This window comes from Bubalus bubalis, chromosome 22 (genome assembly GCF_019923935.1).
Source record: "Bubalus bubalis isolate 160015118507 breed Murrah chromosome 22, NDDB_SH_1, whole genome shotgun sequence".
NCBI classification, from domain to species: domain Eukaryota; kingdom Metazoa; phylum Chordata; class Mammalia; order Artiodactyla; family Bovidae; genus Bubalus; species Bubalus bubalis.
In genome coordinates, this window is record NC_059178.1 from 53,744,506 (window position 1) to 53,770,587 (window position 26,082).

The following is a 26,082-nucleotide window of genomic DNA, read 5'->3' on the forward strand; positions in this document are numbered from 1 at the left end:
CTTTTTAATTTCACAGTAGCAAATTCTTCAAATTGCAATTAGTTGAGATTAATGTTTAACTGGAACTGTCAAATACAAAGTTCCCGACTCCCACAAGTCAACAAATTTCAAATAAATGAAAATGAGATATTAATCCTCTATACAGTAGAGAGAAATAGATATTTGGAGGCCCATGAGAGAAAACCCAGGGTCTGATTAAAGGAAGGAGCAAATTAAAAAATTCTTTGTTTGAACGAGTTGGTTTTCTTTAAGCAAATTACCCCCAAATCTAATTTGACATGTATTTATTAGAAGTTAAACATTCTTTTCTCATCATTTCATTGAAGTTTTTGTGAATATATATATTACATTATATGATGGTAAAATTTAATTGAGACTTCACTACTGTAAGGCAGAAATAATTACATATATATCCACATTAAAATACCAAAATAACTGACCACTGTAATAAATATGGTGTGAAAAGCAGCCTGATGAATAATATAATGATGCAGTAACCAAAGTTAGTAGAGACCAAAAAGGCAGTACCTAAGAAGCAAGGAGTATAATATAAACAATTACTATGACACATGGGTACTCTACACTGTATGACTAGTATTAAGACGACAGAAGGACTGAATGAGATAAGGCTTGCCAAGGACTATTTTAAATTTTTCAAAGCAATACCATATCATATAAAGAAGGAAAAAGAAAAGAAAAAAAATCAGCTATTATCTTACCATCGTATCCTGTTACTTCAGTGTATATTAACTTCAAATGCCCAGGCAATTTTATGCAGAGGTGCAGTCATCATTTGCAAATAATATACTCAGTCAGTTACCATAGCTTTCTTGCTGCTGTGTACTTTTCATACTTGGTATTTCAAGGAAGGGTGTAATATTTATCTCCTTGGATATAAAGTATTTAATAAACCAACCCTTCTTTACTGAATGTCATTTGTATTTTTTTTTTCACAACATAACTTTACCATGACTATTGTCATGTACAGTTGACCCTTGAACAACATGGGTTTGAACTGTGTGGGTCCACTTAATAGGAAGATATTTTTCAATAGTAAATATTACAGTACAACCCAGTCCATGGTTGGTTAAAAGTGCAGACATATAGGGCCAACTGTAAGTTATAGGATGATTAACTTCCAAGTTCAAGATTCAAAAGTACAGACTTTTTATCCCCCACTGGGAAGAAAAAGTCTTCTAACTGGGATTACATGACCCAGCAAACCATGATGGTGTGATCACTCACCCAGAGCCTGATATCCTGGAATGCAAAGTCTACTGGGCCTTAGGAAGCATCAACACAAACAAAGCTAGTGGAGGTGATGGAATTCCAGTTGAGTTTTGGCAAATCCTAAAAGATGATGCTGTGAAAGTGCTGCACTCTATATTCCAGCAAATTTGGAAAACTCAGCAGTGGCCACAGGACTGGAAAAGGTCAGTTTTCATTCCAATCCCAAAGAAAGGCAATGCCAAAGAATGTTCACACCACCGCACAATTGCACTCATCTCACATGCTAGGAAAGTAATGCTTAAAGTTCTCCAAGCCAAGCTTCAACAGTACATGAACCATGAACTTCGAGATGTGCAAGTTGGATTTAGAAAAGGCAGAGGAACCAGAGATCAAATTGCCAACATCTGTTGGATCATCGAAAAAACGAGAGCTCCAGAAAAATATCTACTTCTTGATATTTGGCAAAACTAATACAATTTTGTAAAGTTTAAAAATAAAATAAAATTAATTAAAAAAAAAAAACTACTTCTACTTTATTGACTATGCCAAAGCCTTTGACTGTGTGGATCACAACAAAATGTGGAAAACTCTTAAAGAGATAGGAATACCAGACCACCTTTACCTGCCTCCTGAGAAATCTGTATGCAGGTCAAGAAGCAACAGTTAGAACTGGATGTGGAACAACAGACTGGTTCCAAATCGGGAAAGGAGTGTGTCAAGTCTGTATTATTGTCACTCTGCTTATTTAACTTATATGCAGAGTACTCATGCCAAATGCTGGGCTGGATGAAGCACATGCTGGAATCAAGATTGCCCAGAAAAATATCAATAACCTCAGATATGCAGATGATACCACCCTTATGGCAGAAAACAAAGAGGAACTAAAGGGCCTCTTGATGAAAGTGAAAGAGGAAAATGAAAAAGTTGGCTTAAAGCTCAACATTCAAAAAACTAAGATCATGGCATCCAGTCCCATCACTTCATGGCAAATAGATGAGGAAACAATGGAAACAGTGAGAGACAGTGACTGCAGCCATGAAGTTAAAAGTCGCTTGCCCCTTGCAAGAAAAGCTATGAGCAAACTAACCAGCATATTAAAAAGCAGAGACATCACTTTGCCAACAAAGGTCTGTCTAGTCAAAGCTATGGTTTTTCCAGTAGTCAGGTATGGATATGAGAGTTGGACTATAAAGAAAGCTGCGTGCCAAAGAATTGATGCTTTTGAACTGTAGTGTTGGAGAAGACTCTTGTGAGTCCCTTGGACTGTAAGGAGATCCAACCAGTCCATCCCAAAGAAATAAGTCTTGAATATTCATTGGAAGGACTGATGCTGAAGCTGAAACTCCAGTACTTTGGCCACCTGATGGGAAGAACTGACTCATTGGAAAAGACCCTGATGTTGGGAAAGATTGAAGATAGGAGGAGAAGGGGACAACAGAGGATGAGATGGTTGAATGGCATCACTGACTCATTGTACATGAGTTTGAGCAAGCTCTGGGAGCTGTTGATGGGCAGGGAAGCCTGGTGTGCTATAGTCCACAGGGTCACAAAGAGTCAGGCACAACTGAGTGACTGAACTGAATGAACAGAAGTAGGATTATTGAGTTAAAGGATATGACTATAATATGGCTCTTGATACATTCAGAATTACTAATTTTCTTTGCCTATAAATGACAGGTCAAACTGTGGAAATATTGGCAGTTATGTAAAATCTTAACTGCATCTTAACTGTTGCAAAAGTAAGTTCAAATCTCAAATGATGTATTTATAAAGCTAAGAATTTAATTACTCAGTTTGCCAAGTTGTTAATTGGATTTACCCTCAATTTAAACTGCTTCTTTTTGTTAAACTCTTTCCTTAGTGTGGCAATTATTATTATATATTATATATATTATTATTCCGTTCAGTTCAGTTGCTGAGTTGTAACCAACTCTTTGCAACCTCAAGGACTGTAGCATGCCAGGCCTCCCTGTTCATCACCAACTCCTGGAGCTTACTCAAACTCATGTCCATTGAGTCGGTGATGCCATCCAACCATCTCATCCTCTGTTATCCCCTTCTCCTCCCACCTTCAATCTTTCCCAGCATCAGGGTCTTTTCCAGTGAGTTAGTTCTTCGCATCAGGTGGCCAAAGTATTGGAATTTAGCTTCAGCATCAGTCCTTCCAATGAATATTCAGGACTGATTTCCTTTAGGATGGACAGGTTGAATCTCCTTGCAGTCCAAGGGACTCACAAGAGTCTTCTCCAACACCACAGTTCTAAAGCATTGATTCTTTGGCACTCAGATTTCTTTACAGTCCAACTCTCACATCCCATGACTACTGGAAAAACCATAGCTTTGACTAGATGGAGCTTAGTTGGCAAAGTAATGTCTCTGCTTTTTAATATGCTGTCTAGGTTGGTCATATCTTTTTTCCAAGGAGCAAGCATCTTTTAATTTCATGGCTGCAGTCCCATCTGCAGTGATTATTCCCTTATTGTAGCTCAATACCTACTCTTGATTTTTCTATATATTTTTTAATAATAGATTCTATTAGTAAGAGGACTTTGAAAATATTCAGTGATTCTTCTGTGTTAAAAGAGATGTAAATCAGGGATCAAGTAGTTCTTAGTCCCTTAGTGTTAGTTGCTCAGTCGTGTCTGACTCTTTGTGATCCCATGGACTGTAGCCTGCCAGGTTCCTCTCTCCATGGAATTCTCCAGGCAGAAATACTGGATTGGGTAGCCATTCCCTACTCTAGGGGATCTTCCCAACCTAGGGATCAAATCTAGTTCTTTCGCATTGCCAGCAGATTCATTACTGTCTGAGCCACCGGAGAAGTCCTACTGCTGCAGCTGCTAAGTTGCTTCAGTTGTGTCTGACTCTGTGCTACCCCATAGATGGCTCCCCCGTCCCTGGGATTCTCCAGGCAAGAACACTGGAGTGGGTTGCCATTTCCTTCTCCAATGCGTGAAAGTGAAAAGTGAAAGTGAAGTCGTTCAGTCGTGTCTGACTCTTCGCAACCCCATGGACTACAGCCTACCAGACTCCTCCGTCCATGGGATTTTCCAGGCAAGAGTACTGGAGTGGGGTGCCATTGCCTTTTCCGGGAAAAGTCCTAGATACCTACAATTCACAAACGAAGCAGATGAGAAGGAGCCTATGGTAACTGACAGATAAAAGCTCTATGATAAGGGAAAGAAGAATCAGTTAACTTTGAGATGACTTTCATGCTTCCAAGAGTTCATGGATTTCTTCACTGAACTAAGATTTGGTGTAAGTACTCAGCTATAGATCAAATATATTCCTAGTGTAAAGGTCACAGTCTAATATGATTGTCTAACTTGTCTGCACAATAAAAACCCTTTGAAATATCTTATTTTTTTCAACCTTAGATCTGTTTTTAAAAAATTATATTGGAGTATAGTTGAATAACAATGTTGTGTTAATTTCAGGTGTACAACAAAATGATTCAGTTATACATATACATGTATCTGCTCTTTTTCAAATCTTTTCCCATTTAGTTTATTACAGAATACTGAATACAGTTTCCTGTGCCAACAGTAGGCCCTTGCTGGTTATCTGTTTTAAATATAATAGTGTGTTTATGTCAAGGTCAAATTCCCAACCTTTCCTTTTGGTAATCATTTTGTTTTGTTTTCTGAGGCTGTAAATTGGTTTCTGTTTTGTAAATAAGTTCATTTTGTTTTTAAAGATTCCACATAGAGAAGATGTCATATGATATTTGACTTACTTCACTTGGTATGACAATCTTTAGGTCCATCTATATTGCTGCAAATGGTATTATTCCATTCTTTTTAATGGCTGAGTAATATCCATTGTATAAATATACCACATCTTCTTTATCTGTTCATCTGTCAGTGGACATTTGGGTTGCTCCCATGTCTTGGCTATTGTATACAGCACTATAGTGAACAATGGGGTACATGTATTCTTTCAAACCATGGTTTTCTCCAGATATATGTCCAGGAGTGGGATTGCTGGATCATATGGAAACTATTCTTAGTTTCTTAAAGAACCATCGCACTGCTGTTGAGAGTAGCTGCACCAGTTTACATTCCCACCAACAGAGCAAGAGGGTTCCCTTTTTTCAAACCCTGTCCAGCATCTATTGTCTGTAGACATTGATGATGGCCATTCTGACTGGTGTGAGGTGATATCTCATTGTAATTTTTACTGGCATTTCTCTTATAATTAGTGATGTTGAGCATCTTTTCATGTGCCTCTTGACCATCTGTACATCTTCTTTGGAGAAGTCTCTATTTAGGTTTTCTGCTCATTTCTGATTGGGTTGTAAAAATATTAATACTCAAGACTTATCTCTAGTAGCAAAGTCAATTTTTATGGGTGGGGCCTGTGCATGAGTGTTTTTAAAATACTTCTTAAATGATTCTGTTTTCTAATGACTTATCAGAACCCCTGTTCTAAGGAGAAAAGACTGCCACCATTGAAATTCAAATTCGTAACTTTGGTCCCCACCAAATACACACATTTACAGTAACAGATTTTACCAGTAGAGTATAAATGAAATGGCTTGCTACAGAAACCAGGCTTTTAGTCCATTGTAGTTTGTACCTGTATCATAGTAATTTGCAAAACTAATTGATATGATCTTCTAGTTTTGAGAGAAGTTCAAAAGATGGAAAATCACTTAAACAGGTGGAAAGAATAAGATACTATGAACAATGTAAGTTTACACTCAAGATGCTAGTGTTTTGCTAAATGCATTTGTCGGCGTGGCTTTACACTTAGTAATTATCACCTTAATCACCTTATTACAGTTTAGCTAATTCTGGCTTTGCATTTTAATGCTCTTGGTGTCAAAAGGTGTATCTTTCTAAAAGTCTGATATCATCAGCAGTGATGAATGTGAGAGACACTTTGTTCAAACCTACAGAACATTAATTATCTAAATTAACAGCTGATTTTTAAACAAGCCTTTATATGGAAGGGCACAGACCTTTCCTAGCCCTAAATATATTTTGGTGAAATCTCATTAACTTACACTCTGCTAATTTTAAGACTGTGAGAATGGTGATAGACTGAAATTTGAATTTATCTATGAAAAAGATGTGGTAAGTGTTTCAGGTTAAGGTTAAAAATAAATAATAAAGAGGCCAGTTTCAGGTTCATGTGGGGACAGAAGTGGTGACCAGTGATTCAGGATCTGAACTGAACTGCAAAAACCAGCCCAGTCCATTTATTGCCTCCTGCATGAGATGGTTGGATGGCATCACTGACTCGATGGACATGAGTTTGAGCAAGCTCCGGGAGTTGGTGATGGACAGGAAAGCCTGGCGTGCTGCAGTCCATTGGGTCGCAAATAGCTAGACATGACTGAGCGACTGAACTGAATTTCTGTGTTAGATGTTAAAATACACCTGAGTTCTTCCCCAGAAGAGGTTTATAGTGTCCCTGGGGATAGCCCAACATAAATGTTTAAAGTTAAATGTGCAAAATCAGTGTCAAGATGGTGGTATTTATAGGCTGCAAGAAAGAATTGGCCATATTTCTTTTCCTTCCAGTGCTTAAAGGCTATTTATGTGTTCATTTTAATTATTTATCATCTGACACCTCAACTGGAATATATGGGCAAAGACCAGTACAGTTGTGCCCCTAACTGGGCCAGCTTTCAGTAAAACTGTCCATTCTCGTCTCCAGGTGATCTTCCTGACCCAGGAATTGAACCCAGGTCTCCTGCATTACAGGCAGATTCTGTACCATCAGATCACCAGGAAAGCCCAAAACTGTCTCAAGTGCCCTTAAAATAAAGACATCATTGCACTATAACATGAGCAGAAGTCTTGCATCCTCATCACTATACACAGCTAATCTAAATCCTAATAAATCCTCTTTCTGTGGATAGTTTGAAGGGTACCACTTCCTGCAATCATTTATCATGATCCTGCTCTTTCTTTACCCTACCAACCACGTAGATTGTCCTTAAAGGGGTTTAGGACAAGCCATCCCAAGTACTCTTGCCTGGAAACTCCCATGGACAGAGGAGCCTGGTAGGCTTCAGTCCATGGGGTCGCAAAAAGTCAGACACGATTGAGCGACTTCACTTTCACTTTTCACTTTCATGCACTGAAGAAGGAAATGGCAACCCACTCCAGTGTTCTTGCCTGGAGAGTCCCAGGGACGGAGGAGCCTGGTAGGCTGCCGTCTATGGGGTCGCACAGAGTCGGACATGACTGAAGCGACTTAGCAGCAGCAGCAGCATCCCAAGTTGTGCCACTCTGGCATGTGTATTTTTAGAACTGAAAACAAGCCCAAAGACTCAGAATTTTGAACTTTCCCTCTTACTATCTAAAAGAATATAACATAGCTTCTTCCTGGGCTTTACTTTCCCCTTAAGCCTTAGACCCGTACTTCCATCTCCTTCAGTCAGTTCAGTTGCTCAGTCATGTCCAAATCTTTGTGACACCATGGTCTGCAGCACACCAGGCTGCTATCCATCACTGACTCCTGGAGCCTGCTCAAACTCATGTCCATTGAGTTTGAGAAGGCTCAAACCGTCCAACCACCTCATCCTCTGTAATCCCCTTCTCTTCCTGCCTTCAATCTTTCCCAGCATCTGTGTCTTTACCAATGAGTCAGTTCTTCGCATCTGGTGGTCAATGTATTGGAGCTTCAGCTTCAGCATCAGTCCTCCTAATGAATATTCAGGTTCCAATGAATAAACAGGAAATCGTGATTTCCTTTAGGATTAACTGGCTTGATCTCCTTGCAGTCCAAGAGACTCTCAAGAGTCTTCTCCAATACCACAGTTCAAAAGCATCAATTCTTTGGTACTCAGCTTTCTTTATGGTCTAACTCTCACATCCATACATGACTACTGGAAAAACCATAGCTTTGACTAGATGGACCTTTGTTGACAAAGTGATGTCTCTGCTTTCTAATTCACTGTCTAGGTATGTCATATCTTTTTTCCAAGGAGCAAGCGTCTTTTAATTTCATGGCTGTAGTCACCATCTTCAGTGATTTTGGAACCCCAAAAGATAAAGTCTGTCACTGCTTCCATTGTTTCCCCATCTATTTGCCATGAGGTGATGGAACCAGATGTCATGATCTTAGTTTTCTGAATGTTGAGTTTTAAGCCAACTTTTTCACTCTCCTGTTTCACTTTCATCAACAGGCTCTTTAGTTCCTCTTTGTTTTCTGCCATAAGGGCGGTATCATCTGCATATCTGAGCTTATTGATATTTCCCCAAGCAATCTTGATTCAAGCTTATGCTTTTTTCATCCCAGCATTTTGCATGATGTACTCTGCATATAAGTTAAATAAGCAGAGTGACAATATATAGCCTTGATGTACTCCTTCCCCAATTTGGAACCAGCCCATTTTTCCATGTCCAGTTCTAACTGTTGCTTCTTGACCTGCAAAAAGTTTCCTCAGGAGGCAGGTCAGATGGTCTGGTATTCACATCTTTTGAAGAATTTGTTTTGATCCACACAAAGGCTTTGGCATAGACAATAAAGCAGAGGTAAATGTTTTTCTGGAACTCTCTTGCTTTTTTTGATGATGCAACAGATGTTGGCAATTTAATCTCTGGTTCCTCTGCCTTTTCTAAATCCAGCTTGAACATCTGGAAGTTCTTGATTCATGTACCATTGAAGCCTAACTGGGAGAGTTTTGAGCATTACTTTAGTAATGCTCCATCTCCTTAGTCAAAATAATATATACCTCACTTTGCTTTGCTTTGGGGCTTCCCAGGTGGCACTAGTGGTAAAGAATCTCCCTGCAATATAGAAGACCCAGCTTAGGTCCCTGGTCAGGAAGATCCCCTGGAGAAGGGTATGGCTACCCACTCCAGTGTTCTGGCCTGGAGAATCCCATGGACAGAGGAGCCTGGCAGGCTACAGTCACAAAGAGTCAGACATGACTGAGTGACTTTCGCTTTGCCTTGCTTTGGAATTCTTTATACTTATGTTGATTCATGCTCTGCATATTATAAATTGTATTTTCTCATGTTAACTATGTTCTATTATTTTATTTGCCAATCAAAAAACTAGGAGGGAAAAAAAAGGTAAAATCCCCTTTAGAACTTAATAACAAACCAAATGCATCATGTGTGCTATATTCTAAGCTGAAACTCTTTCAATTTGTGTGTAGAAAATATAGCGTGTGATAAGAACCCAGTAAAATCAGCATGTTTTAAGGACAGGTTATATGGAAGACTTTAGAGCATGATCATTTGTTAGTGTTTCCCTCTCCTCTTAACTCTAGGCAACACTTTTAGACCACCAGCTCAATGGACATGAGTTTAAGCAAACTCAGGGAGATAGTGAAGTGCAGGGAAGCCTGGCGTGTTGCAGTCCATGGGGTCACAGTGAGTCAGACACGACTTAGTGACTGAACAACAACAACATATTTTTATTCTTCTTTTGAACAATGTCTGATACTTTATTAGCATTTTTCATCCAGTTCTATTGTTTCCACTCATTTATGCTCTGAAAAATGGAAGTGGTATAAAAACCTCATTAGGAAAAAAGACAACAATAGACAACACAGCAAAGAATAATCACTTTTCTTCTTCCTCTTTGGTTGAGTTAGTCTCACTTCTCAGCACCATTCATTCTTCATGCAAATCTATCTTCTCTATTTACATATCCTTTTATACTGACATCCCACTCCCATCCCCTTCTCTCCATGTGCAGCCACTTAATGAGATTTTGTGACTGCTTTTAAATGTTTTTTTTTTTTTAACATTTTGTTCTTTGTGTCGTGTGTATGTGTTTTAACTTGTGTCAACTCAGTGTCTAGTCCATACCCCAGGGAGAGTCTCACACAGATCTAAGAGGGCTTTGGTACAAGGTGTTGGTTGCAGGTTGTTCCTGGGGGCTGAGAAGAGGAGCATCTGGGCCTTAGGTCACAGGGTGAGTGGACACATCTGGATGGGCACCAGGGGGTACTCTGCTCTACAGCAGATGACTCAGTTCAGTTCAGTCACTCAGTCGTGTCCGATTCTTTGCGACCCCATGAATCCAAGCATGCCAGGCCTCCCTGTCCATCACCAACTCCTGGAGTGCACTCAGACTCACATCCATTGAGTCAGTGATGCCATCCCACCATCTCATCCTCTCTCATCCTCTGTCATCTGTCATCCACTTTCATCCCCTTCTCCTCCTGCCCCCAATCCTTCCCAGCATCAGAGTCTTTTCCAATGAGTCAACTCTTCACATGAGGTGGCCAAAGTACTGGAGTTTCAGCTTTAGCATCATTCCTTCCAAAGAAATCCCAGGGCTGATCTCCTTCAGAATGGACTGGTTGGATCTCCTTGCAGTCCAAGGGACTCTCAAGAGTCTTCTCCAACACCACAGTTCAAAAGCATCATTTCTTCGGCGCTCAGCTTTCTTCACAGTCCAACTCTCACATCCATACATGACCACTGGAAAAACCATAGCCTTGACTAAATGGACCTTTGTTGGCAAAGTAATGTCTCTGCTTTTGAATATGCTATCTAGGTTGGTCATAACTTTTCTTCCAAGGAGTAAGCGTCTTTTAATTTCATGGCTGCAATCACCATCTGCAGTGATTTTGGAGCCCAAAAAAGTAAATTCTGACACTGTTTCCACTGTTTCCCCATCTATTTCCTAAGAAGTGATGGGACCATATGCCATGATCTTCGTTTTCTGAATGTTGAGCTTTAAGCCAACGTTTTCACTCTCCACTTTCACCTTCATCAAGAGGCTTTTGAGTTCCTCTTCACTTTCTGCCATAAGGGTGGTGTCATTTGTATATCTGAGGTTATTGATATTTCTCCCGGCAATCTTGATTCCAGCTTGTGCTTCTTCCAGCCCAGCGTTTCTCATGATGTACTCTGCATATAAGTTAAATAAGCAGGGTGACAATATACAGCCTTGACATATTCCTTTTCCTATTTGGAACCAGTCTGTTGTTCCATGTCCTGTTCTAACTGTTGCTTCCTGGCCTGCATACAAATTTCTCAAGAGGCAGGTCAGGTGGTCTGGTATTCCCATCTCTTTCAGAATTTTCCACAGTTTATTGTGATCCACACAGTCAAAGGTTTTGGCATAATCAATAAAGCAGAAATAGATGTTTTTCTGGAACTCTCTTGCTTTTTCGATGATCCAGCGGATGTTGGCAATTTGATCTCTGGTTCCTCTGCCTTTTCTAAAACCAGCTTGAACATCTAGAAGTTCACAGTTCACGTATTGCTGAAGCCTGGCTTGTAGAATTTTGAGCATTACTTTACTAGCATGTGAGATGAGTGCAATTGTGCAGTAGTTTGAGCATTCTTTGGCATTGCCTTTCTTTGGGATTGGAATGAAAACTGACCTTTTCCAGTCCTGTGGCCACTGCTGAGTTTTCCAAATTTGCTGGCATATTGAGTGCAACACTTTCACAGCATCATCTTTCAGGATTTCAAAGAGCTCAACTGGAATTCCATCACCTCCACTAGCTTTGTTCGTAGTGATGCTTTCTAAGGCCCACTTGACTTCACATTCCAGGATATCTGGCTCTAGGTGAGTGATCACACCATCATGATTATCTTGAAGATAATCACGTCGTGAAGATATTTTTTGTACAGTTCTTCTGTGTATTCTTGCATTCTCTTCTTAATATCTTCTGCTTCTGTTAGGTCCATACCATTTCTGTCCTTTATCGAGCCCATCTGCCTAGGGATCTTAATCATGTGAAGTGAAAAGAGATGCAGATGATTTTATAAAAGGTAGTAGCTTTCTGATCCATGACTGAGTATATCCTTTCACCTGTCTTTCTTAACACTAACCATATCTAGTTTCTGAGTATATGATACCACATATGGTAGAGTGGGCAACATAAAGGATTGGATTCCGATGTGGAAATAAACAGACACGTGTATTACAAGTGGTGTGATCTCAAGCTAATCACTTAGCCTCTCTGGGATGAATACCCTTTCCTTGTCTGTGAAGAAGAATCTGTGGAATTACATAAATTCTACCATTGAAATGGGGGTAGTTGATTTAATGAAACCTTTGAGGAAAGTAAAACACCATCTCCTAAAATGTGAAAAATTGTGCATAATTAATCTGTCCCAGATCAAATATTCAGTGTTTAATCTTACAGTATATAACAGTGCTTAATTGAATGTTCCAGTATTTAACATAATATCTTATAATATTTAATCCTAATTATAAACTTCTAAACATCAATTATACTCATTCATTAATATAGATATTAATATAATTATTATCTCATATAAATCTTACTACAATCCTGAAATTAGACCTTTAATTACAGTAATTTTAGAAATCTGAGTGAGTAAATGACAAGACCATAGTCAGATGTGGAGAAGAAGAGTTAAGATACCAATTCAGGTGCTGAAATACATGTTAAAAATATATCCTCTGGTTTTATACAGTTTCGTATTTTTTGCACAGTAATTTTGCAACACTGCATTCAATATTATTCTCTGTAAATGAACATTTAAAGAGAGAGTTTTCTTTAGGATCTTGGTTTCTATATTGGATTACCAGGCATTTTGATAAAAACTTAGTGTTTCAAGTCCCTGGTGAGCCATTTCAAAGGGAACATTCAGGAACAATTTTTTTTTTTTTTCCTGCTCTAATCAGAATATTCTTGCCTTGCAAAAACCACAATTGAGCTTAATAGTAAACTATTACAAATATTTTGGTAAGATAAAACAAGGGACATTCTATTGTGTCAAAAGAATTAAAATCCTTAAAATTTTCTCATATGGAATACATAATGAGAAAAATGACATATTTAGGATATTAACATTATGTTTGTAAAAACAAATGTCAAGAGTGGAATTATATTACTTTCAAATACGCCTGTTTTTTTAACTTTCTAAAATAAAAATTATGATATTTGAACTTGTCTTATTTTGAAGTTTTGTCATTTAAAAGATGTTTAGTAAGTCATTTATTATGACATTTTGATTATTTCATGTGAAAAGTTAAATTATTTTTTTAGAGTTGCTCAAACTGGAATAATTAAAAAAGAAATGACTACTTGTATTTAAACACTAAGAACTCTAAGACTGAAATTCTTATGAGTCATTTTTCCATCATGCTATAATAAATTAACAACTTGGGAAGTTTAAAAAGATACACAAACCAGATGTATAACTATTCATTTCTGTGGCTCTGCTGTAGTTCAGAAATCAGATAAACTACAAACCACAGAAAATTAGGCATATTTAAATTTGTAATTTGAAGCATTTCAATGATGACTATTATGCAGAACTAAAATTTATAGTGGCACAACAAACAGGTCTCTTTTTCCTTTCCTGGAGGAAAACTGAGTGTTTTTTAATGCAAGATGAATAAATACAGCCATCTCCTAAAGATATAATATCTATGTTCTTACTATATCTTCATATTTTATTGCTTTAAATAGCAGAAAATATTTTATTTTTGGTTAAAGTTATCAATTTAAAAAAGCACACTAGAGTTCTGTGTTTTTGTTTGCTTCAAGTACCTGATTAGCTTAGGAAAGGAAGAAGTATAATTCTGTTCCTTCTTGGGAATCGCATATTTGATTGAAAGCCATCACTTTTGGGAGTGAAATCGGTGCATCAAATAACTGAATTGTATGTTTCAGAGGTGATCATATTTCCGAATACAATGGGGCAGGACTCTAATGAGAAGTAGAAGGTAGAGCAGAGTCAGAGCTGAGATCCAGAACGCTTCTCTGGAGGTTGGGGAGGGAGGGAAGTCAGAACCATGATGTCAGATCTAGACTGAGACCATTTTGGTACAGTCTACACCAGACAAATCCAAAATGTGTGTTCTAAGCATGAGTCTAAAGCATCCAGGAGTCCTTGGAGTTGGTGCACAGTCATCCCCATCAGAAAATGCTCTTGCAGTCATGTGGGTGGGGTTTTTAGGGCAGATCTCCTAAAGGAGAAGAGGGCATGATCCATTACGGCCTCAGGTAACAGGAACCGTGCACTGCCCCAGCCTGGGGGCACGGCAGTGTGGTCAGTGTGTGGCTGTTACTCTCACCTTCCAACACTGTCTGTCTCGGTCTCTCTGGTGCAGGGGACACCTCAGCCTCATTCCTGTGTCCTGGGATTTTCTCTGGTGGTGCCTTGTCCATGAATAGTTGCCAACGGTTCATCCTGTGAGGGAGTGTGAAATCAGAAACACCCTCTGTCGCCATCTTGGTGATGTCACCCCTCTATTCTTGTTAACTCTATCACTGAGCACAGTATCCCAAACAACAGCTTTTAGCACTGTGCCCTCTCAGTTCCTCAAATTCTTCCTTTCAGATTATCTTGTCCTTCACTCGACATTACCAGCCTACTCCCGAGGTCACACTTGATATTGCCTTCATCAATTACTACACCCTTTTCAGGGTCTCAGACTCTCCAAACATAAGCTTATCTTTCCAGTTTAATTTTTTCAGTACCAAGCACAAAACTTCAACCCTTTGGAGTATACAGTCTATTGATACTATCTTTACATTGTCATTTATCCACCTCCATTTTTTATTTCAGTCCTTACTCGTAAATGTGATGTCTCAACATTATAATCCTTTCTCTGCATTATACCTCCATCTCCTTGCCTGCATATCTTTTGCACACATTCACTTGTGAAACTCAAGCTCTGGTTGAATGCAACCCTCTGTTTTGTCTGCAGCTGCATATGGCACTAGAGAACCAAGTGCTATGCTAACAGGTCTTGGTTTAAATTCATCTCAAGTAGCATCATAGTGTTCTAGCATTAACTTTTCTAAATGACTATTTCACTTCCTCTCTCTTTTACACTCCCTCCTCACTCCTCCACATTCTGAGCTGATAATCTTTCTGCTGAATTTACTGAGGGAAAAAGACAAACAGGAATGTGGAATACAGAATATGCACTCTCACCATCACATCTACTCAACTAATTTATATCAACTGGAACACCTATATTCTGCCTATATACCTGGTCAGATCAGATCAGATCAGTTGCTCAGTCGTGTCTGACTCTTTGCGACCCCATGAATTGCAGCACGTCAGGCCTCCCTGTCCATCACCAACTCCCGGAGTTCACTGAGACTCACGTCCATCGAGTCAGTGATGCCATCCAGCCATGTCATCCTCTGTCGTCCCCTTCTCCTCCTGCCCCCAATCCCTCCCAGCATCAGAGTCTTTTCCAATGAGTCAACTCTTCGCATGGGGTGGCCAAAGTACTGGAGTTTCAGCTTTAGCATCATTCCTTCCAAAGAAATCCCAGGGTACTATGGATGAAATTTCTCAATTTCTATATGTGGTAAATATTTTACATATTTTATATATACATATAAATAATATGTATATATAATATTTTATATATACATATATAATAAGTTACATATATATGTATACATTCACATGTATATACATATGCATGTATAAAGATTTTACATATATAATGTTTAAAATAAACCAACTTCCTTTACATACCTCATTGCTGCCACTATTACATTTTACTCCCTCCTTTTACAGCAAATCCTTGAAAGAGATGTATGATATTAACTTCTTATCTTCATAGCCTTCATTCTGTCTCTAATCATAACAGTGATACTTTTGATCTCTGCCTCTTTACCAATGCAAACTTGTCAAGGTCACAAATGTGCTCCACATTTTTAAAGCCAGAGCTCCATTCTTGGGTTTCATCTTCCTCAAAATATCATAGTAATTTGACACAATCAATCCCATTCTAAAAGTAACTTACTCTCTAGGCTTCTAGAAAAATCAGTGTTTCTTGGGTTTCACCTTCTGCTGTGCTTCTTGATCTCAATCTTGTTTTCATGTCTTCAGCTCTGCATGTGTCTTAACCTAAGACTTAGAAATATTTGACTACCTACTTTGTATATTTTTAACATGTAAGAATCTTAGGGATTGTAAAATGACTTTGTATTGAGAGGAGCCTAGCAGGGATTAGACTCAGGAGAAGGCAATGGCACCCCACTCTAGTACTCTTGCCTGGAAAATCCCATGGATGGAAGAGCCTGGTAGGCTGCAGTCCATGGGGTCACTGAGGGTCTGACACTACTGAGCAACTTCACTTTCACTTTTCACTTTCATGCATTGGAGAAGGAAATGGCAACCCACTCCAGTGTTCTTGCCTGGAGAATCCCAAGGATGGAGGAGCCTGGTAGGCTGCCGTCTATGGGGTTGCACAGAGTCGGACACGACTGAAATGACTTAGCAGCACCACACTAATACACTCTATTGTATTAATAGAAACAGATTTCTCTGACTACTAGTAGATTGTCACCAGTATATGTGGCCGATAGGGTGGCAGGCACTGTTTTAAGTGGGCTAAATTGCTTGAGTATAAAGAGGTGAGGAAGAGTTTTCAAATGATGTTAGGTAAAATTGAGTGGTTTTGTACTGAATTCTCTTGTTCTTAATGCTTATATTACTTTAAGAGTTCTCCAGTTCTAATCACATTTCATATTTGCATTTCTATAACTGATGTTTCTGCAATTTCCTTTTCTTTTAGTTAAAATAATGAAGAATAATTGTATTTTTGTACCCATATTCAACGTTAGTTTTGATTTAAACCTGCTGATTCTATACCTGTGATAAGAGATTAAAACTTTGGATGAAAATGGCAATTTCATTTCTTCATTAAGTTTCATGATGCTGGAATTCACTCCAATACCCAAGGGCAAATAGGCACATAGTCCACTGCTCTTGAAAAGCTTCTTTCTGAAAGTAGACATCTGTTGTGTGTTAATTAAGTAACTTACAATAGGGAAGGAAGGATTGTTGGCCCCCTGGGTACTTTAATAATGTTTTCAACTGTTGAGATTCTCAAAGAGGAAAGTGGGAAATATATACCTCAAGATGCCGATCCAATACAAACACTGTTGTCATGAAAATTAATATTATTTGACAATGTTTTGTCTTCCTTTGCTGTTAGACAAGATATGATTATTCTCTGTGCACATTAGATATTGGTCATTTAATGCAACTTGAAGTCAGTTTTAATAAAGATCCATATCAAAACCCTTGTGAGATACTGCTTACAAATTAAATACTCTTAGTGTTTTGTCACACATTTTGATGAGACTATTCCACTCTATGGAAATAGATGCTCTGTAGTTGTCTGTAATTTGGATAAAATTAACACCAATTAAGTCTCCCTTATCAAGATGCTACATGGTAAACACTTGTAATATTGCTGCCCCAGGTGATCCAATGGAATCCTGTAGTGTTCTCTCAACTACAAATTTGTCACATAATATCATGGCTTTGATTCTACAGTTGCTATGGTACTCTGAACAAATTCTCAGTATTGGTCCCTCAGGGCATAAATTAAGACTCATCAGCATGGTAGGATGCCAAACATTTAGCTCTCACTGACCATCATACAGCTTTAATTTATTGAAAAGAAAAATAACTGAGCTAAAATGAACTGTTTAATAGAATGCTTTGTATATAAATAGTCACATAAGATTATGTAGGTCAATACATCTTAAAGCAGTGCTAATAACTATTAGACTTTTAAGGCATCAAGTCCATCCAATTCAAGAGTTCATTATATAGAGGTAAAGCAATGAAATATTCTAGATTCAAGTGATAACAGTTATTTAAGATAACATTCGTAAGAGATCTGAAATTACTGGATATATTCAATTGACTTCCTTCTATTATAGCTACCCTAGAATTAATTTTTGTTTGGCCTAATATATAAATATTACAGCAATGGGAATATGCCATATTTATTCTTATTGTCTATGTTAACATTTCTGAGATCTAATTCATATACCATAAAATTACACTTTGAAGTGTTCAGTTCATGGCTTTTAGTAAATCATAGCGTTATCTAACAATTACTTAATCCAACTTTCCGTTATCAGTCATTCTCCATCTTCACTTTATCCCCAGCCCTTGGCAATCACTAGTCTACTCTCTATCTCCGTGCAATTTTAGACATTCACATAGAGTCATAGAATAGATGGCCTTTTGTAATCGACTCCTTTCAATTTGCATAATGTCTTCAAAGTTCATCCATACTGTAGCATAGATCAATACTTCATTTTTGTATGGCTATACTACAGCTTTTCCTTTTTCAGATGATAAGTATATAGGTTGCTATACTCCTTGGCTACCATGAATAATGCTACTATGAACATTTATTTACAAGCTTTGGTGTAAATGTACATTTTTATTTCCTTTGGAATTGCTGTATCATATAGTAACTGTGTTTACATTTTTAAGGCCCACCAAACTCTTTTCCAAAGTGACTGTGCCATTTTACATTCTCACAAGCAATGTTTGAGGGTTCCAATTTTTCTACATTCTCACCACCATTTATCAGAATTCATCTTTTATTTTATTAAACCAACTCATAGAAGTAAAGTGGTGTCTTATTGTGGTTTTGATTTGAATTTCCTTAATGACTTTTGATTATTTGTAGATTTTCTTGGGAACAATTTATATTAAGGTTCTTTGCCCATTTTTAAAAAATTGATTTGTTCTGTTTGTATATTCTAAATGTAAGCCCCTTCTCAGATACATGATTTGTAAATACTTTCTGATATGTATATTAACTTTTCAACTTCTTGATAGTTTCATTTGAAACTTTTAGAAATAATTTTAATCAAGTCCAGTCTGTTTATTTTTTCCTTTTGTTACTTGTGCTCATGGTGTTTTGTGTAAAAGAAGATTGAATATTTCAATGCCCTGTAGATTTACTACCCTGTTTTCCTAGCATTTTATAGTTTTAGATCTTATATTTAGGTCTATGACTCATTTTGAGCTCTTGTTGTTTATTAATAGTCATTAAGTCATATCCAACTCTTTTGCAACCCCATGGACTGTAGCCCACCAGGCTTCTCTGTCCATGGATTTTCCAGGCAAGATTTGTGGAGTGGGTTGCCATTTTCTTCTCCAGGGGAATCTTCCTGACTCAGGGATCAAACCCTTGTCTCTTGAATCGTAGGTGGATTCTTTTACTGCTGAGTCACTAGAGAAGCCTGTTTGAGTTAATTTTTTTAACTGAGGTGAGGTAGGAGTTCAACTTCAAAATTATGCTTGTGACTATTAGTTTTCCTGGAACTCTTTGTTGAAAAGATAATTCTTTATCCCATTGAAATATCTTAACACTCATGTCAAAATCCAGGTGACCCTAAATGTAGTACCTTTTTTCTGGACTCTTGATATACTTTTATTCCACTGACCTAAATGTCTGTCCTTCTGTATTGCCTTGATTACTACAGTTTTAGTAAGTACTGAATTCAGAAAGTGTCAGTTCTCCAAATTTATTCTTTTCTAATTCTATTACTGTTTTTATACTTTTGTTGTTGCTAGGAATGTAGAGGTTTTTTCACAGATATATCCACATGTGTTCCCCAAAAGAAGGAAATATAGTCACTTGGAAAATTATTCTGGCTTGGTAGGTATTTTTGGATTTTTTTTTTCCTGTTTGTTTTTGTTACTAAGATAACAATAAAGCCTTTGGGGAAGTAACTGATTTAAATTACTGGGAATATAATTTTTGTCTTTCATTCACTGTAAGGTCCACTTAGAGAAACTATCTCTAGGTTTCCCAAAATATAGTTTCTTAAAATGGAAATCTCTCAAATCTGAACCATGTGTCACTTCATCAAGTTACTCAGTTGAACTGTTCATTTAAAAGTGAACATTCCTTTTGCTCTAAAGACTTTAATTATTATTCAGTTGAGATATATTAGTTTTGTGAACCCTATAGCAACTGTACTGTTACCTTACCCCATTAGCAAATTTATCGTTTACAGACCTCAAAGTTCAACAAATATTTCAATGATTACATTAATGCATAGCTTACTTGTTTCACATTTTTAAAACATATGACAATTGCCTAGTAGGCAATAAATCATTTCATCATTTTCATATAGATAGCAATATTTCATAACTTGAAATTAATTCTGACATTGAAAAATATGTAGAATCATGTAACATAAGCTATATATTTAGCAAACTTCTTGAAAGGCAACAACCACTTTCCATCAGAGATCACCAAGAAGTTTCAGTAAAATGTTCCTATTGATTTTGATCTTTTTTTTTTCCAGGTAAACAGTATATTGTGGTATATTCCTTAAGTGGTTCAGAATATTTCAGTTCCAATTAAAAATATCTGGAAAATTAGTCTGTACTAATCATTTACAGTCAACAAGTTGTCATACTCACTTATTCCTTACAAAGACTCTTCATTACATGAGTTGAGTTTAGGGAATTTGTTAACAGGTCACTTACCCGAGGGCTTCCCTGGTGGTTCAGTGGTAGAAGAATCTGCTTGCCATTGCTGGAGACACACGTTCAGTCCCTCATCCAGGAGGATCCCCTGGAGAAGGAAAGGGCACCCCACGCTAGTGTTCTTGCCTTGAGAACTCCATGGAGAGAGGAGGTTGGTGAGCTATGGTCCCACCAACAAAAAGTCGGACACGACTTAGCTACTGAACAGCAACAACACTTACCTGAAGTTGTGCGATCCTTCATTACCTTAATCAAATCCTGAACTGGAGAGCTTATGAAGACACCCCACTATGGATGCCCTGGAGCAGACTGGCCAGAAGACCCAATACTAAACATGTCAGTTCAGTGACAGGAATGAGTCCTGCTCCATTACTAATGGAAAGATTAATCAAAACTGATTATCAATCCTTTCCAGTTAGATTTAGGTAAGGATTTATAGTAAAAATAAAAATGGGTCTATGAGCTGTTGTCTGCAGCATCTAACAGGCTTTCCTTTTCTAGTTTTTATTTCATTTTTCTCTTTTCAAGGATAGAGATAAATAGTTTACATAAATTGCAAGTCCTTTTTAGTTGAAGTCACTGTCTCCATATGACTAAGTCTTAGACTATAGCCAAACCTTGTTATATTGCCATTTTGATCAAGCTTGTATACATGGTTTAAGCATATTTTTCTTGAATCACAAATTTTTGGGAATCTACCCAGATTTCAGCCACACTGGTTGGGGCCTTACCAGAGAAGCAATTGGAACAATGCAGTTATTATGTACTCAACAATAAATATTGAACTGAATTTATCTGGTATATGGAAGTTTCAGGACATCAAGGCTATAGAATTTGCAAATTATGGTCTTTCTTGGCAAAGACATTTAACAAAAGTAGAAGGGCATCTGTTGCTTTAGCCTACCCAGCATCCATTTATTCTTCTTTTTATACATGCAAAACTATTCTAAGCACTTGAAATCTATACATGAATAAAATGAATATCCCTTTTGCAAGGAATTTTCATTCCAGTGGACAGAGACCAAGACAATTCATATATAAATCATATGACTCCTGGGGGAAAAAAGCAGTGTTCTTGTTTTCAATGCAGGCTGCAATATTAAATATGATGTCTGGCCTCAGATTTGAATAAATACGTGGAAGATGTTAATGAAAGTTAATCATCCAGATAACTGTTGAACAGAGGTTCCAGGAAGAAGGAACAGTGAGTACAAAGTCCCTGATGGAATGATCAAATAGAGAAAAAACAGGATAATATATGAGAGAGCACCCTGTATTGATGAAAGTATGTGTGACCTTGAGTAGGTGAAAGAGGATGGCATCTGGTGCACAAGTGGGGACAGGGAAAGTGTGTGTATGCATGTGCATCAGTTGCAAGAAGCTCACAGTCTCTGAGAGATTTCACCAACAGTTCATTCCTTACTTAATATCAGAATTTATAACTGTGAATGAGGAAAATAACTTCTGTCACTTTTATTTGATAGTGATTTTGGTTTTTAATTAGATTGTTTTTGCTTTTAAAAAATCTTGTATTGGAGCATATTTGACTTAAATGTTCTGTTTCTGGTATACTGCAAAGTGACTCAGTTACACATGTACATATATCTAATCTGTTCTTTTTCAGATTCTTTTCCCATATAGATTCTACAGAGTAGAGTTCCCTGTGCTATACAGTAGGTCCTTGTTGATTATCTATTTTATATATAATAGTATAAATATATTAATTACAACTTAATTTATCCCTTTGGTAACCATAAGTGTGTTTTCTAGGATTGTCTTTTTTATTTTGTAAATAAGTTCATTTGTAGTGGAATCATTTGTATGTGGGATCATTTTTTAGATTCCACATACAAGTGATATCATAGGATAGTTGTCTTTCTCTTACTTCACTTAATATGATCATCTCTAGATCTATCCATATTGCTGCAAATGCCATTATTTCACTCCTTTTTATTCCTCAGTAATACTCCATTGTATATATGTACCACATCTTCTTTATCCATTCGTCTATCTACAGACATTTAGGTTACTTCCATGTCTTGATTATTGTAATTAGTTCTGCAGTGAACATTGGGGTCCGTGTATCTTTTTAAAGTGTGGTTTCTCTGGATATATGCCTGAGAGTAGGATTGTTGGATCAGATGGTACCCTAGTTTTAGTTCCTTAAGGAACCTCCGTTCTGATCGCCACAGTGGCTACACCAGTCTACATTTCCATCAGCAGTGTGCCGTACACCCTCTCCAGCATTCAGTGTTGGTAGAATTTTTGGTGATGGCCATTTTGAATAGTATGAGGTGATGCCTCATTGTAGTTTTGATTTGCATTCTCTAATAGAGATGTTGAGTATCTTTTCATGTACTTACCTTTTGGCCATCTGTATGTCTTCTTTAGAGGAACGTCTATTTAGATCTTCTGTCCATTTTTTAAATTTATTTTTTTGCTCTGGAGGTACATAAGCTGTTTGTATATTTTGGAGATTAATCTCTTGTCCATCCTATCATTTGCAAATATTTTCTCCCAGTTTGTGGGCTGTGTTTTCATTGCTTATTTTTTCCTTTGCTATGCAAAAACTTGTAAGTTTAACTAGATCCCATTTGTTTGTTTTTGCTTTTGTTTTCATTATTTTCAATGGTGGATCAAAAAAGATCTTGCTGTGATTTATCTCAAAAAGTGTTCTGCCTGTGTTTTCTTTTAGGGTTCTACAGTATCTGGTCTTACATTTAGGGCTTTAATCCCTTTTGAGTCCAGGTGACACTAGTGGTAAGGAACCCACCTGCCAATGCAGGAGACGAAGAACCTGGGTTCAATCTCTGAGTCAGGAAGATCCCCTGGAGGAGGGCGTGGCAACCCACTCCAGTGTTCTTGCCGGGAAAATCCCATGGACAGAGGAGCCTGGTGGGCTATGGTCCATAGGGGAGCAAAGAGTCAGACACAACTGAAGCAACTTTCCATGCATTCACAGTGTTAGAGAATGTTCTAATTTCATTCTTTTACATGCAGCTGTCCAGTTTTCCCAGAAACACTTATTGAAGACATTCTTTTCTCCATCATATATTCTTACCTCCTTTGTTGTAGATTAGTTTGTGTGATTAGACATAAGAGATGTGGGTTTGATCCCTGGGGTCAGGAAGATCCCCTGGAGAAGGGAATGGCAACCCATTCCAGTATTCTTGCCCAGAATATCCCCATGGACAAAGGGTTACAGTCCATAGGGTCGCAAAGAGTCAGACATGACTGAAGCAGCATAGCACATGTGATTAGAATCAGATGCGAACCAAGTCTTTGAGATAAGGACTGAATTCCACATTGGGCATTTTCCATTGCATTTTCAACATCCTTAAAGTTAAATTTTTATAAAATTTACAATAAAAAATAACATTTAACAGATTTCGAAGAACATTTCCACCAGTATTTTGTATCATTTTGTTTTTTCTTTATATGTTATTTCATACAAGAAATGTAATGCATTACTCATAATATTGTGAGCTTTTTTTAACCAAAGTTAAATATCATGAAATAGCATTATGAAGCCTAGTTAAACATTTTAATGTCAGCAAAATGTTCTATCAGAATGATGAACTATAATTAAACATGAAACTTTCTGTAACCATTCAGGTCAATTTGACTTTTTCATGAACATAATGAAAAATATTTGAGCAAAAAGAGCTTTTGTGTGTCTCATATTATTTTTCAGACATTTCAATACATGATAACTTCTTAAAAACATGAATGTCAACACTTCTGGCATACATTTCCAAAATGCATTACAAATTTATTCCGATTATCCCAGTTTCAAATATAATAAATAACTTAAGCTCTTTATTCTTCAGCTCAGTTACTCAGTTGTTTCTGACTCTTTGTGATCCCATGAATCGCAGCACAGCAGGCCTCCCTGTCCATCACCAAGTTCAGGAGTTGACCCAAACTCATGTCCATTGAGTCGGTGATGCCATCCAACCATCTCATCCTCTGCTACCCCCTTCTCCTCCTGCCCTCAATCTTTCCCAGCATCAGGGTCTTTTCAAATGAGTCAGCTCTTCGCATCAGGTGGCCAAAGTATTGAAGTTTCAGCTTCAACACTTTATTCTTTGTTGTACCAAAATATTCCTTAAATATCTAATAATAGCTATCTGTAATTAAGTTGTCCAGTTAGTTCCCATATTTTCCCACATTGGCATTCCTAAAGTCCAAAAGGGTAGAATAAAAGATGAAAATTTATAAACTGAAAAAAATACAAGAAGCTAATATTTCTCATTGATTCATTAAGTCATCTGGGAATTGTCCCAGGTAATGCCAAATAGATGGGTTTTTTTCCAAGTAGATATTTGGAAGGGTATGAAAATATGAAATAATCTAATAGTCCAGAATAATAATTGTCAATCATTATTAGCCTATTATTTTATTCTTATCATTTTTATCCTGATAGAAAATATTTAATGAATCATGAATGTTGAGCATTGATTCCTCCCTAAATAATGAAATTGGTTGTAAGACTGAAGAGGCAAAATTAGTCTATATGCTAAATAGTCTGGGCCTACTAGAATTTTCATTGGAAGGACTGATGCTGAAGCTGGAACTCCCAATCCTTTGGCCACCTGATGCTAAGAACTGACTCACTGGAAAAGACCCTGATGCTGGGAAAGATTAAGGGCAGGAAAAGGGGACAACAGAGGATGAGATGGTTGGATGGCATCACCGACTCAATGGACATAAGTTTGAGCAAGTGCCAGGAGTTGGTGATGGACAGGGAGGCCTGGCATGCTGCAGTCCATGGGGTCACAAAGAGTCGGACATGACTGAACAATTGAACTGAACTAAAGTTTGTAAGAACTTTTAAGTAATACATAGATATTTGTACTCTAATAAATACTTCTGTAACATTTCTCTAACAAAATAGATAACACTATTGATTTGAATAACTTCAAGTAAAATACAGTGATTAAATCCAACATAAGCATAATATATTAAATACATGTTACATTAACTGCAGAAAAATGAGAATTAGAGAAATGTAGAAGATCTGTAAAAAAAAATTTTCTGGTTCAACATTTATATAAAGTAGAAACAAGAAAAAGCGAAGTCCACAAAAACCTGCACAGGTTAGATAAGAGAGAACTTTTATGGTAAGAAAATAAACTTTAAAATTGTGGATGTCAGAAGAGTATGGGTATTACTAAAATTGTGTCAATGATTGACATTCAGAAATAAAAAAATTATTTCAGAGTTAATTTTGATATACTTTAACAATGTTTACTTCATGGGCACAAATAATTGATAGGAAAAGTTTTATAGAATGGTATTACTCCATGAAGTTATGAAAAGAAATAGCTTTTTATTCCTGGAAGATAATACCACCAACTCAACTCTATAGAATTCTACTGTTTAAAATGTTTTAACTTGAATAACACTGGCCAAGGAATCGGAGAATTGGTATCAGTTTTCATATTTAGCAATATTTTGACTCTTTAATACATACTAAGAAAGATTTCATATTTAATAAAATTGTAAGAATAATCAAAATTATCACACTGACCTTATTTTACTCTAGTGCCACAGCTCAGCAGTCTTTGGAGAGGTAAGATTTTTGTCTTAAAGTTGTTTCTATATCCATGAAAATGTCCAGATGATTTTGAAATATTCAACTGGATGAATATGGTTGCTA

The 26,082-nt window shown here is 37.2% G+C and overlaps 1 protein-coding gene across 4 annotated transcripts in view; it reads left to right on the plus strand.

The window, feature by feature from the left end:
- The window catches only part of CCDC102B (coiled-coil domain containing 102B), a 271,385-nt gene that overhangs the window by 205,959 nt on the left and 39,344 nt on the right, over window positions 1-26,082 (plus strand). The window contains exon 8 of one of the 4 annotated variants that reach the window (XM_044934448.2): window positions 6,895-7,023. The exons of the other annotated variants lie outside the window; for them this stretch is intronic. Within the exon in view, the coding sequence (XP_044790383.2) occupies window positions 6,895-6,999 (105 nt within the window). The 3' untranslated portion in view covers window positions 7,000-7,023. Of the gene's footprint in view, window positions 1-6,894; window positions 7,024-26,082 lie in introns of those variants that run through there. 4 annotated transcript variants of the gene reach the window in all.